A 15,618-nucleotide genomic window follows, 5' to 3' on the forward strand; every position below is an offset into this window, starting at 1 on the left:
AAATTACCTATTTTATTTTAATTTTATTTTATGTTAATGAATAATTTTTGTAATTTTTATATCTTCTATAACTAAGTTATCTTTAAGTAACCTTTACTTTAGTTTTTTATTAGTTTTTATCCCTTTTATTTGATATTTGTAAACCGTTTTGATTAAACACTGTTTGTAAAGACGGTATAGAAATATTTTTAAATAAAAATAAATAAATAATACTTTGGGTCTCTGCATGGATGGCTCCTTGGAGTGGGTGTTCCACACCAATGCCACCGACAGACTGGAGTCTGGGTAGAACAGGTGGATTGGTGCCATGAGGACTTTCTGTGCCATGAACGAAACCTCTTTTTGCACTCTCTCTTATAACATCACATAGCCTGTCTTAATGTCCTCTTCCATCATAGTTATCGATTTTGTTATTTTAAGTTTAATATCTATATTGTTTTTAACCTATATGATCCACTTATTATTATTTAATGTCTCTATTTTGTTTTTAACAGAATTTTATGTATATTATATTGTAAACCGCATAGATCAATTAACCAATTGTATAACCAGCATATAAGAACTTTTAAATAAATAAATAAATGGCACCTGTGCCAATATGGCCCCATCTTCCCTTGGTTTAGATGATGGACAGGGGCTGTCCATGTGTCAAATTCATTCTCTTCTGCTCCGATGGGGCACACCTGGAAAATGGGCCTTGCTTAGGCACCTTCTTCCCAACCTCCTCCAGTGCCATAAACGTCTGTGCTTTGTTTGACCCCTGACTTGAGGTGGAGTTGGAAGCCAGTGCCACAGGGGGGATGAGGGTGCCTTCAACTGCAGAGCCCAAAGATGTCCTGCTTCAGCAGGAAAAATGACTTTGATGCCCATACTCATTCTCATGCTTACCCTTAAGTGCTCTTCCTAGGTCCCACATCTTCCAAACTCATGACTGCTGCACCTGAAGAGATATGCGACCACAACTAACAGTTTGCCATATCCTGGTCTGGGCCCAGTCATTTAAGCAGACCTCATGGGAATCTGTGATTGGCATCCAGCATGCATAGTTGTAGACCTTGAAATCACTGATAGTAGCTTTCATCTTTGGGCTTTCCCAGGACATGATAAACTTTTTTTCTTTTTCTTTTTTGATAGTACTTAGAAGTGCTGTTGAGAGGGCTGCCCAAGGCAGTGGGATTCATGAGATTGCAATGAAGTAGAAGGAAACTTGCATGCAAGCAAATGCAAAAAAAAAAAAAGCAGAGAGGTCACGTGTCCATGTGGAAGCTTGGACAAAAAACAGACTGAGGGGCTCAGGAGGCAGCATGCATGCACATGCCAGTAAAGTTTACTGAGCTCATCGGATGATATCACCCATGTATCATGGCTAGTTCAACCCTATTTATTGACAGACAAACAGAATTGCTTAAGAAATAAAGGGCAGATTTTAAAAGCCCCACGCGCGTAAATTCCGGCGTTTACGTACACGGCCGGGCCTTGTGCTCACTGAGTGAATCTTCAAAGGGGCCCAGCTATGCGCGTAAACGCCGATACGCACATAAGTGCCGGGCCTCTTCGAAGGGGCTGGCCGAGGGGCGTGTTCTGGGCGGGGCGGGAGCTGAAGTAAGTCCTGAAACAAAAAAAATGTAAAAAGCTAGGTAGGGTTTAGGGGGTGGGGAGGAGAGGGGAAGGAAGATTGGAGAGAACTGGGAGAGGCCCAAATGCGTCGCTGCACGGAAATTGCAAAAGTCCTCCCCTTGCGCATGCCGCCCGCACATACGAGCGCAGATTATAAAATCCGGTGCGTATGTGCATGCGGCCCACAGATTTTCTAACATGCGAGCGCCAGCGCGTGAACATTAGGAAATCGGCGTGCCCATGTGTGCGCACATGGATGCATGTGTGCTCGTTTGACAATCTATCCCAATATACTTAGGGATCTTAGTTTTCCTTATTTCCCGGGAATTTGTCATTATATATAAAGATAAACAAAAATGGGAGAAAATCAATAAAGAAAAATAACCTATTTTTCCACTGATTTTCTCCCATTTTTGTTCATTATAACAAACACTAATAAATTCCCAGGAAAAATAAAATAAAAACTGGAAACAAAGGTCCCTACAAATATTATAGAACCAGGATCTGTATTATTATTTTCACAATTATAATTTGATTTGAAGAAAAGTGTTATAAATTTGACCCTTGTGTTTTACCTATTGAAAAGCAAAGTCGCTAGCAGAAAAATCAAGAAATATAGTTGGCATCACATTTGTATTTATTTAAATAAAGTACTATGTATGTCTTAATTATACAAAATAAGAACTTATTAATTGCAAGAAAACTAAGAATTTTAGGTTGTATTCTAATGGATGTTTTTGGCTCTTATGAATGTAGCTGTAGCATGCAGCTTTTATTGATATAAAAATAACACAATGTAAAAATGTATATTCATTTCTCAATTTACAGATATTTATATGAAAGGCCCACATTAGTCCTATTTTCAGAGTTACCACTAACCAAAAAGAACCCAATTTTTGTGTGTCCTAGTGTTGGCAGCAAAGTACATTAGAAATTGACACATCCACAGAGCAGAGCAGTTCAAACCTTTTACATGGACCGAATGTGGTCATGTATTAAGGAGCCACTTCGAAAAACACTCAGCTTTTTCTGGCAAATCATTTCTCCATCTTTGTCTGCATATATCAGCCATTTGAAAGGTTTGAATCGGCTGCTAATACAAAATCAGAAGCTGAAAAAATATAATATACAAAAAATGCAGCAGTTTAACTGGAAATGTTCTTTAGAGTTATAGATAACAAACCAACTTTATCATTAAAGTTTAGATAAGATGAGGGCTAGATATCTTTAGATGTAACAATATTATATGCCAAAGTACATATCAGCACATTTGCTCAAGAATGACAAGGACATCAGATACGGTACATGTTTTTGGCAATTTCTATGAACAATGTCATCTTCTGCATGGGGTCTGCATGTCTTTTACTTCAAATTGCAATGCATGTTCATTTTCTCTTTGTGTACTGATTCTGGCAACATTTATCAAATTTAAAAAAGCATGCATTTGCCTCATACGTAGTTGAATTTCAAATGGTCATTAACATAAAATTACATGTGCTGTTTTGAAGCTCTCTTGATCAACAGAGGCAGCCATATCAGCTTCTCGGCCTCAAGTAAACATAACAAGGAAATGATCATATGAGTGTGGAAATGGATGTTGCGCAATAGGGTCCCAAGTATTCTGCCTCAGCACCACTGCATGCTTTTTAATTAATTCCACTAAGTTGTTGATCTTCTTAGAATGATGTCATAAGCAAGCATAATGAATGTCATAAGCAGGTGTACTTAAAAAAAATAATTTTGGTTTTCTCATTTTGTCATCTTTGCTACCATTAACATTCTGAGTGGCAGTGTATCTTCTACCCATGCATTTTGAGTGTTTATCATTCTGTCCCAGAGAGATGCCTCATCTATTGTGGAGTCCATCCAGTCCACCAAAGTGCCATAACTTTTACCTGAAACAGAAAGCCATAAAAAAAAATAAATGAGCTTTAACAAGAACAATAAACCCTCCCCCCAAAAAACCCAAGCTGTTAGTACATAGCTGTAAGAAAGTGCCTAGGGGTGACAAAATACAAAACCTTTTTTTTTTTTTTTTGCATCATTCTCACTGTTTTGAAATTCTCTCATTTTCTTTTAGGTAGATTAAGGGCCCATCTTAACATGTGTACTTTAAGGGTCTGATTTTCAATAGCACTTGCATGCATAAAACCTGGATTTCTGCACATAAATGAGCTTTTTAAAAATTGCCTGGGGACAGAAGGCTTTCAGCATATACTTATATGTGCACTAGTAAGAGGTATTCTAGGGCGGAGTACAAAAGAACTGCCATACTGGGTCAGACCAAGGATTTATAAAGCCTAGTATACTGTTTCCATCAGTGTCTAGTCTAGGTCACAAGTACCTGGCAGGATCCCATAGTAGATAGATTCTCTTCTCCTTCCTCAAATCTCCTTGGTTAATAATTGTTTATGGACTTTTCTTCCAGGAACTTGTCCAAAACTTTTTAAACCCAGCTAAACTAACTGCCTTAACCACATCCTCTGGCAATGAATTCCAGAGCTTAATTATGTACTGAGTGAAAAATATTCTCTCTAATTTGTTTTAAATGTGCTCCTTGGTAACTTCATGGAGTGTTACCTAGTCTTTTTATTTTTTTGAAAGCGTAAACAACCAATTTGCATTTACCTGTTCCACTCCATTAATGATGATTTTATAGACCTCTATTATATTTATTTATTTATTTTATTTATCTGGTATTTATATTCCGCTTTTTGACACTTCAAAGCGGATTATATTCAGGTACTGTAGTTATTTCTCTAACCCCTAACCTCGTTACCCTTTATTCATAGGGGAATCGCTCCATCCTCTCTATCAGTTTGGTCACCCTTCTCTGTACCTTTAATAGTTTTGCTATCTCTCTTTTGAGATACAGCAACTAGAACTGCACATGGTACTCTAGGTGCGGTTGCACCATGGAGCACCTAGATATTCTCTGTTTATTCTCCATTCTTTTCCTAACAATTTCTAATGTTCTGTTTGCTATTTTTTTTTTTTTTTTATTGCCACCGCTTAAGGATAGAGACTGATTTACTTTTGTACTTCAGCACGATTTGAGTATTAGCATCTGTTGAAGCTGCTAGGTATGCCAGAAGGTCTATGACAGCAGTTTCACCATTTATTTATTTATTTAAACTCTTTAGTGTTACGCAACTTCCTGAATACTTGTCCAGTGTGGACAACAAATTTTACATAAAGTACATCACATAATTCATAAAATCAATAATAAAACCATCGTTAAAATAAAACCGCTATATAAAATAACACCTTTACATATATAATCTATTTCTATAAGGCCAATACCACTTTTAGATCTTGGAATGAAAATATACAACCCAACATTGTAGAGTGGTACGGCAAAATAGTCGAAAGAGTTAGCAAAAATACAAAGCAAAAACAGAACAAGTCATATTAAACAGGATTCAATGAAGATTAGAAACACTGGGGTAGATTTTCAAAGGGGTACGCGCATACGATACGCGTTTACCCCCCGAAAACCTTCCCCAAACCCCCCCTGCGCGCGCCGAGCCTATTTTGCATAGGCTTGGCGGCGTGCGCAAGCCCCAGGACGCACGTAAGTCCCGGGACTTGCATGGAGGGGCGTGTCGGGGGATGTGCCGTGAGTGACGCTGCGTTTCGGGGGCGGGGCGGGCCCGGGGGCGTGGTCGAGGCCTCCGGACCAGCCCCCAGGTCGGGTGATGGCACGCCAGCAGCCCACTGGCGCGCGCAGATTTACGCCTGCTTTCCGCAGGCGTAAATCTGCCAACAAAGGTAGGGGGGGGTTTTAGATAGGGCCGGGGGGGGTGGGTTAGGTAGGGGAAGGTGAGGGGAGGCGGAAGGAAAGTTTCCTCCGAGGCCGCTTCGATTTCGGAGAGGCCTCGGAGGGAACAGGCAGCGCACGCCAGGCTCGGCGCGCGCAGGTTGCACAAATGTGCACCCCCTTGCGTGCGCCGACCTCAGATTTTATAAGATACGCGCAGCTACGCGCATATCTTATAAAATCCAGCGAACTTTTGTTCGCGCCTGGTGCACGAACAAAAGTACGCGCGCGGGGAAATTTATAAAATCTTCCCCACTCTGTCCATGAGATATTAAACATAAACTCGGGCGTTGCGCTTGTTTGCTACTGCAAGAAAAACCACTGCCAGAAGCATGTAAGACCAGTCACAACACCTTTGTCAATATAACTTGAGAAATAGAAGCCAAAAAATTCCAATTTCCTGCTGGAAATTACTCCACGGGCAGAGCAGCCAGTGCAGTCACGTCGCAGGTGGATGAGCCAGTCCTGGGAGATCCTGGACATACGCATGAGCTTCTGCTGCTGAATCAAAAATTTTAACTTGACTTTGATAAGTAATCTTGAGCTTCGCAGGGAACAGAAGTGCAAAGCGGATTTGTTTGTTGCCAAGCTCCGAGCAAACGTCGTTAAAGGCTTTTCTCTGCAGAGTCACTCTCGGGGGAAAAATCTTGAAAAACCATTATGCGATGTGAGTCATAAAAGAATTTGCGGGCTTTCCTGTAATGTTGAAGAACTAGAGATCGATGTGCAAAATGCAGATAGCGGGTAATGATCACCCTGGGTCTGCGCACCATCTCCCCCTTGTTTTTGCGGCCTAGCCGATGCGCTCTTTCGAGTAAACCCCCCGACGGGGAGGCAAGGGATGGCACAATGCTGAGCAGCCAGGCCTCCAGTATACGAGGTAGGTCGGCATCAGGTAAAGCCTCCGGGAATCCAACGAAGCGCAAATTGTTGCGACACCATCGATTTTCGAGGTCATCAACTTTTTCCTCGCTCACCTTTGCTTGCTTTCCTAGTTCGTTGACTCGCCTTTCCAGAGCTCAGATATCATCTTCTGCAAGGCCCACCTGGCTCTCAAGACGCTCGGTGCGGGCATCGAATTTGGTGAGGGAGGCCCGAACATCGGCTATTTGCTCTGATAGTTGATGTAGGCGTACGTCCAGAGCTGACACCACAACATGAGAAATTTTTTCCTCTAGGGATTCGCCATCAGCATCCCCTCCACAATAGCTGCGGTGGCCATTTTGGCTGCAGAGGCCTTTGGCTTTTCTTTCTCTTTGCGAATCGATTGGGTAGCCATGCGGCACCATGAAGTTCACTGCTACGATGGCGTTTGGGTCCAGCACACCAAGGAAAAGTGATATTGCCAAAAAGAACGTGGGATATTTGTGATGGAAAGGGATTTTGGGGGGGGGGGGCAGCTGGAGCTCAGAGGATAACACCCTACTAAGCCCACCACATCATGTGATCTCATCAGTAAAGATTTTATGTGATTTGGAGTGATGAAAGTTATAAAAAGTTGAGATTTGTACAATGTACTCTTGACCTAGCTTGATGCATGCTCTACCTAGCTGCTATCAAACTAGGTTGAAAGTACAACATATAGATCTCATCTTTGTGTACCTTTCATCACTCCAAATCACATAAAATCTTCAGCTGTCTACTGTGCTGTTCGTACCTCTGACTGTGCATGTAAAACTGCCCCCCAAAACCTTACCCCGAGTTACTAGTTGCCCCTTAGTAGTATAAATAGTTTACTTATATGAGAGTCTTATAAAGAGTCTCTTTCTCCCCCTCCCCCCCCCCCCAGCAGTTTAAAACAGGTATGCGGTACCTGGAAAATTACCCTAAGCACACCCCTTTATCACAGGCACTATATTTATAGTAAAATAACAACTCGATCTAAAAGTCATGAAAGGCAGGCTCTCTGAAGTATTCCTCGCTGGATCTTGATGTTAGGGATAACACATTGTCCATCTTCATAATTAAGATGCAGTATAGTTTGCCACATTTTCATGGTAAATTTGACATAAGCAATCCAGGATTCTCTCTGTATATATCAAGGCAATTTATTCTCCAAGCATGTGGGATACTATCAAAAGCATTTTTCTAGTCTATCCATGCTATTCTGAGATTTCGACCTGTCTTACAGCTGATGGCTTTATTCAGCATCAACTGAACCTCGATTCCATATGCCTCTTTTTTCTTTTCCTTCTGTTCTACTGCCATGATTGTATTAAACTCTATATGATCTTATATTCTATCTGCATCTATTGCAGTGAACAGCCTGTAGACTTATAGATAGGCATGTTACTGGTTGATCATTTTTGGGGCTATTACCTGGGTCTCTCTTGGGAAGGAGAAGTGTTTTTCCTGTTATCAACCATTGTGAGGTTAATTCTGGTTGTCCGATCAACTGATTTTTTTGCAATTTTCCAGATTTTGGTGTAGAGATATTCACTGCATGAGCCTAAAACTGGACACCCCATCAGGGCCACGGCTCTTCCAATTTAAGGCATTTTTTAAACCTGGCATCCAAGGGGTAATTATCCCAGCAAATCACAAACTGAGGGTAACCAATTGATGCATGCCCTATCCAAAACACTTCTGTCTTTTGTGTATTATGGAAAAAGTCTATTACACTTCATCCAATCCTTAATTTCCTGTAAGCACCTATGTAATAAACTTAAGTTCTCTGCTTGGTCAGTCCCCAACTTACACAAAATTTGAATGTCATCTGCATAAAGCATACTTTTCAATCCCAACTCATGAATCAAAAAAGCCAGAGGTTGCACATGGATGTTAAATAAAAGCAAGGACAAGACTGAGTTCTGTGGTAATCCACAATCAGCATTCCAAGTTGGTGATATAACTTTCCTATCTAGACCTTCTATTCTTTGACTCAATAAAGATCCTATCTATTTCAATACTGTGCCCACACCACCACCACCCATCCTTAATCTATTCAAAAGGATTCCATGATCGATGGTGTTGAAGGCCGCTAACAAATCAAGAGTTACAATTGGGGAATCCACTCTGGTATCCATCTTCTTAAACCATCAGTCATTGATAAGGACATTCTGGTCCTATAATTAGATCAGAAACCTGACTGACATGGATGAAAAAAATGATCTTCCTCTAAACAATGGCCAAGCTGAGTCACCACCATTCTCTCAATTACCGTAGTTTAGCCAAAAAAAGCAAAATTGAAATAGGTTTAAAACTTTAAATTAGAGATTGATCCACATTATATCATTGGGTTCAGTCCAAATATTTTGATATCTTCCATTTCTGTTTTCTCCCTATCTCCACAGTTTTGTGCTTCTGCTGCTATTTTTTTTACTTATTATTGGAGTATATGAATTTAAGATCTGTGAGTGCAGCATATTTCAGCTTGAGATGTTTCTCCTTTTTGAGTACTTATCTATCAGTGACACCTTCACATGTAATGAGTTTATTTATTTTTATCAAGGAGGGGTTGCTATTTTCTTCCTTTGCTTCTGGCTTTGCGGCCCCTTCAGTATGCCTCGGTAGGTGCCTCGCGGTGTATATGCTACTGTTATGGCATGCCATTTTTCCAAAAACTGTCATCATTTCTGGAAAAAAAAAGTACCACTACCAGGCACAGGCAGGCACTTGCAATTCAACAGAGTGGCATTTTTTTTTCTTAACAAGAGCGTGTGTGCCTGTGTGCACTGTAGTCTGTGTGTGTGCGTGTGTGAGTGAAACTATCTCTGCACAGGTGTATGTGAGAGTATTAAGAGGAAGAGACACACTAATACAATTTGTAGAGAGACAAACCCCTTTACATAGGCAGTGCTGCTGCTGATACTTCACCTATTCTGTGCCTTGAGGTGTTCATGCCACCATTGCTGCTGCTTTGCTTCTCTCCTCCAGGCCGATTCAATAAATGGTGCGGGAGAGCCGGCGCTTCGAGTTGAGCGCCAGCTCTCCTGGGCACGCGATTCTGTATTTAAATGAGGCTGGGCACTAACAAGGAGGCGCTAGGGACAATAGCACGTCCCTAGCGCCTCCTTATTAGTGGAAGAGGCGGCTGTCAGTGGGTTTGACAACAGATGCTCAATTTTACCAGCGCCTGTTTTCGAACCCACTGACAGCCACGGGTTCAGAAAACGGATGCCGGCAAATTTGAACGTCTGTTTTCGAACACGCTGAACGGAGGGCAGATTTCCTTTTTATTTTATTTTTTTTAATTTTTGGTTCCTCCAACTTAATATCGCTGTGGTATTAAGTCAGAGGGTGTAATAGAAAAGCACATTTTATTTTCAGTATTCGGGGCAACTAACTAGTAGACTCGTCAACATGCATTTGCATGTGATGAGCGCTATTAGTTTCAGGGGGGGGGGGTTGGTCGCGCGTTTTCCTTACGGTATAAGGGGTAATAGAAGCTAGTGGGAAATGCGCAGCCAATAGCTTGTTAAATGGTGCGCTCAGCCGAGTGCTAGTGCCTTGGGGTGCCTCTGTTTGGGCTACTTTACCTTATCACAAGGCCTTGGCCTGTTCATACCTCTTTTGGAGCCATTTTGACACAGTCTTGATGTTTTGCAGTGTCTACCCACAACTTTCATTAATATACCCCAATTTTGGAGCTCAAAATAGGAGGCACTGTGTCTCCCATTGACTTTAATGGGAAACAAATGGAAAAACAAAGTTATTTCATTTGAAACAAAACAAAACAAATTTTGGGGGCATACAAAATAAATAAATATAAAATGAAACAAACATTTTTCCTGCACATATCCCTAGCAAGCATCCAGCTTTACTTCACTATGTTTCCTCCCCAGCACACACAGTAGATTCTTCTTCACGTAATGTTTCACAGTACCTGGCATGTCCGTATATTTCACTATCACCATGCAGTTTTTAAGTCATGTTGTTGACATGGAATAAAAACAATATTAAAAAGATAATAGTTTTCTTAAATCTGTCCAGATCTCATGAATGTCTGCTACCATGAGATGGTTACAAAATTGGTCAATCTTTCATTATCAGAGAGTTTAGTTTCCAGTTCCTTCAAAAGGGCTGTTATTCATTCTATTATTAAAAGGGGTAGTCTTCCTGTTGACCTTCCATCTAGTTAAAGGCCAATATCAAATCTTCCTTCATTAGGGAAACTCCTTGAAAAAGTAGTTCTCTCTCAGCTAAATGACTTTTTATCTGATAATGATGTTCTGAATCAGTTTCATTCAGTGTTTTTATGTCTTTAAGTGATCACCAGCAACAAGTCAGAATTGGGGCACAATCTACTTCCTGGAAAATAAATTATTCAGGTATTCCACAAGGGTCTACCCTATCAGCAGTGTTATTTAATATTAATCTTCAACCTTTCTGTGATTTTTTTGGGTGACTTAAAAGTGAGACCACACCTTGAATACTGTGTATAATTCTGGTCACTACATCTCAAAAAAGATATAGATGCATTGGAGAGGTTATAGAGAAGAGCAACCACAATGATAAAGGGATGGAACAGCTCCCCTATGAGGAAAGGCTAAAGAGTTTAGGGCTGTTCAGCTTGGAGAAGAGACAGCTGGGGGGGGGGGGGGGGGGTTATGATAGAGGTCTATGAAATCATGGTTTGGATAAGTTCTTGGAGGAGAAGTCCATTATCTGCTTTTAATCAAGCATTAGTAGCATGGGGGATACTTAGTTTTTGGGTACTTGCCAGGTACTTGTAGCCTGGATTGGCCACTGTTGGAAACAGGATGCTGGGCTTGATGGACCCTTGGTCTGACCCAGTATAGCAATTTCTTATGTTCTTACTCTTTCAGATAATAGAAGGACTAGGGGCAATCCATGAAGTTAGCAAGTAGCACATTTCACACAAACTGGAGAACATTCTTTTTCACTCAACGTAAAAATAAATTCTGGAATTTGTTTCCGGAGGATGTGGTTAGGGTTGTTAGTGTAACTGGGTTTAAAAAAGGTTTGGATAGGTTCCTGGAGGAGAAGTCCATAAACTGCTATTAATCGACTTAGGGAATAGACAATGCTATTACTGGCATTAGTAGCAAGGGATGTATTTAATGTTTGGGTACTTGCCAGATACTTGTAACCTGCATTAGCCACTATTAGAAACAGGATGCAGGGCATGATGGACCCCCTGACCCAGTATGGCAACTTCTTTTGATCTTCGACTTTTGAGTATATTCTGATGACATTCAACTATTGCTTCCAGTAGAAGATTGTGCATCCACTGTGTTTACTAGCATTTGTCAGTGTTTCCATGCAGCGTCTGTTTCGATGTGCAAAAATTTGTTTTGAATTTAAAGAAAAGAGAAACCTTATGGGCTAGTCATACCCAGATCCCTGACCTGTTGCCTTCTCTAGCTATAGAAGGGATGGAGATTTCGTTTTTAATGGTTGTTAGTGTTATGTTCGTGGACCCTTGGGCTGGTTGGAACAGAAGATGGAGTGCTGTAGAAGTCCACAGCAAATGTCCCAACCAGGAGGCGGTTCGGAAGCTCGATGCTAGCTGACGCTCTGGTCTACAGTGAAGTCCTTTGCGACCAAGGACTAGACCCTCACTGGACGAATGGACGGTGTTGGACCGTAGAGGAAGAAGACTCTTCGGCCTGGAGACCGGCACTCCCCCGGGAGGAGCCCTTAGGAGTCCAGCCGCTGGGACTTTAGGAGATTCACCCTGGAAGCCGAAGTCCCCCCAGGAAGAGCCCGTAGGGACATGGCCGCTGGGACTTAGGTGACTTCCTGATGATGCGGGTGGTCCGGATGCAGGCGCCTCCTGCAGGTCGTGGTTCCGGACGGCTGGCGCCTCCAGCACGTCGTAGGAAATCCAGAAGTCAGTTCAGGAGTCGGAGTCCAAGGATGGTCCGCAGCTAGTCCAGGGGTCGATATCCAGAGAGCAGTCTGCAGCCAGTCTAGGGGTCGATATCCAGAGAGCGGACCGCAGCCAGTCCAGGGTCGGAGCCAGAGAGCGATCCAAAGCCAGTCCAGGGGTCAGAGCCAGAGAGCGATCCAAAGCCAGTCCAGGGGTCAAGTCCAGAAGAATCCACAGCAAGGGAAGCAGGCAGAAGCGGGATGAAGACAACCAGGAACACAGCAAACACCGGACAAGTCCAGGAACCTTGTTGCAAGGCACTGGAGGATCCTAGAAGCAAGATACTTATGGCTGAAGGCGTCTGACTTCATCCTCAGCTGTGCAGCTGATTTTCCCGCGCTGGCCCCTTTAAGAAAGGCTCCTCCCCGCGCGCGTCAGGGGGCGGGGCCAGCCGTGCCGAGTCGTCGACGTCTCTCCCGAGGAGGGAGAGACGTGCTGAGGGGCCTGTAGGCCCGGGGAAGCTCCGAAACGGCCCGGGCCGCCCCCGAGGTAGGTGGAGGGACCGGGGCACGGCCTGGGACGGCAACAGTTAGAGACCTTGGGTTTCTGATGGATTCCTGTTGGTCTCTGCAACCACAGTTAAGGCCATCCAAAGAGCAGGATTTTTTAAGATGAGGTTACTACAGCAACTAAAGTATCACTCAACGCACAATTAAACTCTGGAATTTGTTGCCAGGGGATGTGGTTAGTACAGTTAGTGTAGCTGGGTTTAAAAAAGGATTGGATAAGTTCTTGGAGGAGAAGTCCATTACCTGCTATTAAGCTGACTTAGAAAATCGCCACTGCTATTACTAGCATCAGTAGCATAGGATAGATTTAGTTTATGGGTACTTCCAGGTTCTTATGGCCTGGATTGGCCACTGTTGGAAACAGGATGCTGGGCTCAATGGACCCTTAGTCTGACCCGGTATGGCATGTTCTTATGTTCTTAAAGTGATTTTTGTGCAGCATTGTAGGCATTTGTTTTGACATCCCTAGATTATTGTAATTTATTATACGTTGACCTTCCTAAATGCTATTTTAAAGTATTACAATTACTCCAAAATGCCAAGGCTCGGGTTTTATCAGGTTGTCCTCCAAGATAGCATGCGACCCCTAATTCTGCATCAGCTTCACTGATTACCTCTTAGGCAGAGAAACTCATTTTTAAAATGTTTTCTTTGGTATTTAGGGTTATGAATAGGGATAGTCCACCTTACCTTTCAAATTGGTTACTTGAATATATGTAAAAGAAGCCCGCCTGCAGGAAACTTGGACACAGGTCTTTTCAGTTATAGGGCTGGCCTTATGGAACTCTTTACCCAATAAGTTACAATTAACTGAAGATTACAAAGCAAGTTCATAAGGGGCTGAAGATCCACTTATTCACTTGCTGATTTTCAAGCTGTTTTATTTAATTATGTTGTTTTTATTGTATGTGTGCTGTCTGTTATTGTTTGCCCACAGTGTTACTGAGTTATCCACTTAGCATGGTTTACCAAATCAGCAGAATAAGAATTTTAAATAAACGAATAAACAAAAACACAGTACCTGTTCCGAGACCTATACGGAGGCCTCCCAAAAAGTGGTTGACCAATCTATTGTGATCCCAGACAGTGAGTTCTATGCAGGCCTCGCTCAAGTCTTCAGACCTAAAGCCATCATAGACCATTGTGTGGTTGAATACTGGATTTGTAGTTTTCTCCACAGATCGGGTTTTTTGGCGACTTTTTCTACTGGTGTCTGGAAGAATGGTACTTCAGAAAGAAAAGATTGAAAGATAGGATTTCAATATTAAGGGTGCAACTCTGAGCTCTCTTTCATGTGCAGTCATGTATGTAGACATTCATATACACACATACATACATATATATACATGGTTGTGCTTAGCTTCATTTGTATGCATTTTCCTTAAACTTAAAAGGTCTTAATATACCTTTTACATCATTTCATAACCTACAAAGTGCTTTTTTATTCCTTCTTTCTTACTTGCTATAATCTGTAAATAAATGAATGTCCCATTATTTAACCTGGAATGTTATAGCTGAATTCTAGCTAATTTGCTATACTACCAGACAAGAGATACTGAATGTATGGATACATTGACTGCATAGTACATCAGTAATATTCAAACCAGTCCTCTGGGGGTCCAGCCCTCCCCCCTCCAATCCAGTTTTCAGACATCCCAAAAAAAAAAACCATGCATGAGATATATTTGCGTATGTTGGAGGCGGTGCATGCAAATATATCTCGAGCATTTTCATTAGGGATATCTTGAAAACCCAAGTGGCTGCAGGTACGGGATAGAGGTAGGCGAGTACCCAAGGAGAAAAAAAACATGATTGACATTTCCATTACCATTTAACAAAAGAGTTTATACGGTTGCCCCTTAGGAGTGGGAGGCCTCTACATTCCTTTACCCAGATATGCACTTCTCCATTCTCAAGAGATTTCTTGCCTGTTAATAAAAAAAGAAAAAGAAAAGAAGGGGTCAAATAATGTAATGCTGCCAATTTTAATAGACTCCAGCCTGAATAACAAAAAGGATATCTATATCATGTTAGAAGAGAAGTAAAATAGATGTTTAAAATATGCAAGATTACAATGCCCCATAGACATGAATGATGTCCTGCACGGTATAAACAACAAGTATAACTTGGATGGCCGGAGCAGGAGATGCTCTCTCTGTTGTTGCACCGTGCTGCTCCTTCCCTCCAACCGCCAAGCCACCCTCTTGCCTTGATGGTTTAGTTTTTTCCAGACTGTCAAATTACGGTAATCTCTGCTAATGGCTTCCTAAAAATGAATTGGCAGGTTGCAACTTCTAAGGAACACAGCACCTACACTTATTACCAGAACTGGTCCTAGAGGCTATCATGCCCAAGCCAAGGGGGTCATTTATCAAAGCGCTATATGGCGTTTTTGCATGAATTAAGGTGTTTTCGCATGCGAAAAGCACCTTTAACGCATTCGAAAATACCATAACGCATGGTGCGATGCAAATTAGAAAAAGGGGAGGAGTTTGGGGCGGGATTTCTGGCCAAGTGGGCTGGCTTCAGAAGCCATATCGCACAGTTTTAACGCGGATTTTAACTACACCTTTTTCATTTGCGTTAAGCCGTGCGATATGGCTTTATCACACTTTGTGATGTTTTCGCAAATAGCGTTTTTAGTATTTTAAGCTGCTAGGGGAGAGAGAGAGGAGGCCCACTTAGCTACTCGAGGTGAGATTTAGGTATTAGGGTAGGGGGTCACTTTGATATGCAAAGTGCGACATATGAACAGAACAGTGTACTCTTGTGAAGGTTTGATGACCTTCGTAGTGAGGAAACTCACCCAAAGAACTCCCCCTGCTCCCCTACCTTCC

The 15,618-nt window shown here is 42.0% G+C and overlaps 1 protein-coding gene across 9 annotated transcripts in view; it reads right to left on the minus strand.

Moving 5' to 3' along the window:
* Nucleotides 1-2,235: 2,235 nt before the first annotated feature.
* Nucleotides 2,236-15,618, minus strand: part of SYTL2 (synaptotagmin like 2) — a 264,487-nt gene continuing 251,104 nt past the window's right edge. For all 9 annotated transcript variants that reach the window (XM_029602243.1, XM_029602249.1, XM_029602250.1 and 6 more), the window contains 3 exons: nt 14,610-14,709; nt 13,803-14,008; nt 2,236-3,512 (listed from right to left, as the gene is read on the minus strand). In XM_029602243.1, coding sequence (XP_029458103.1) covers nt 3,367-3,512; nt 13,803-14,008; nt 14,610-14,709 — 452 coding nt within the window. In that variant the 3' untranslated portion in view covers nt 2,236-3,366. The remainder of the gene's footprint in view (nt 3,513-13,802; nt 14,009-14,609; nt 14,710-15,618) is intronic.

Source organism: Rhinatrema bivittatum, chromosome 5, assembly GCF_901001135.1.
Source record: "Rhinatrema bivittatum chromosome 5, aRhiBiv1.1, whole genome shotgun sequence".
Classification (NCBI taxonomy): domain Eukaryota; kingdom Metazoa; phylum Chordata; class Amphibia; order Gymnophiona; family Rhinatrematidae; genus Rhinatrema; species Rhinatrema bivittatum.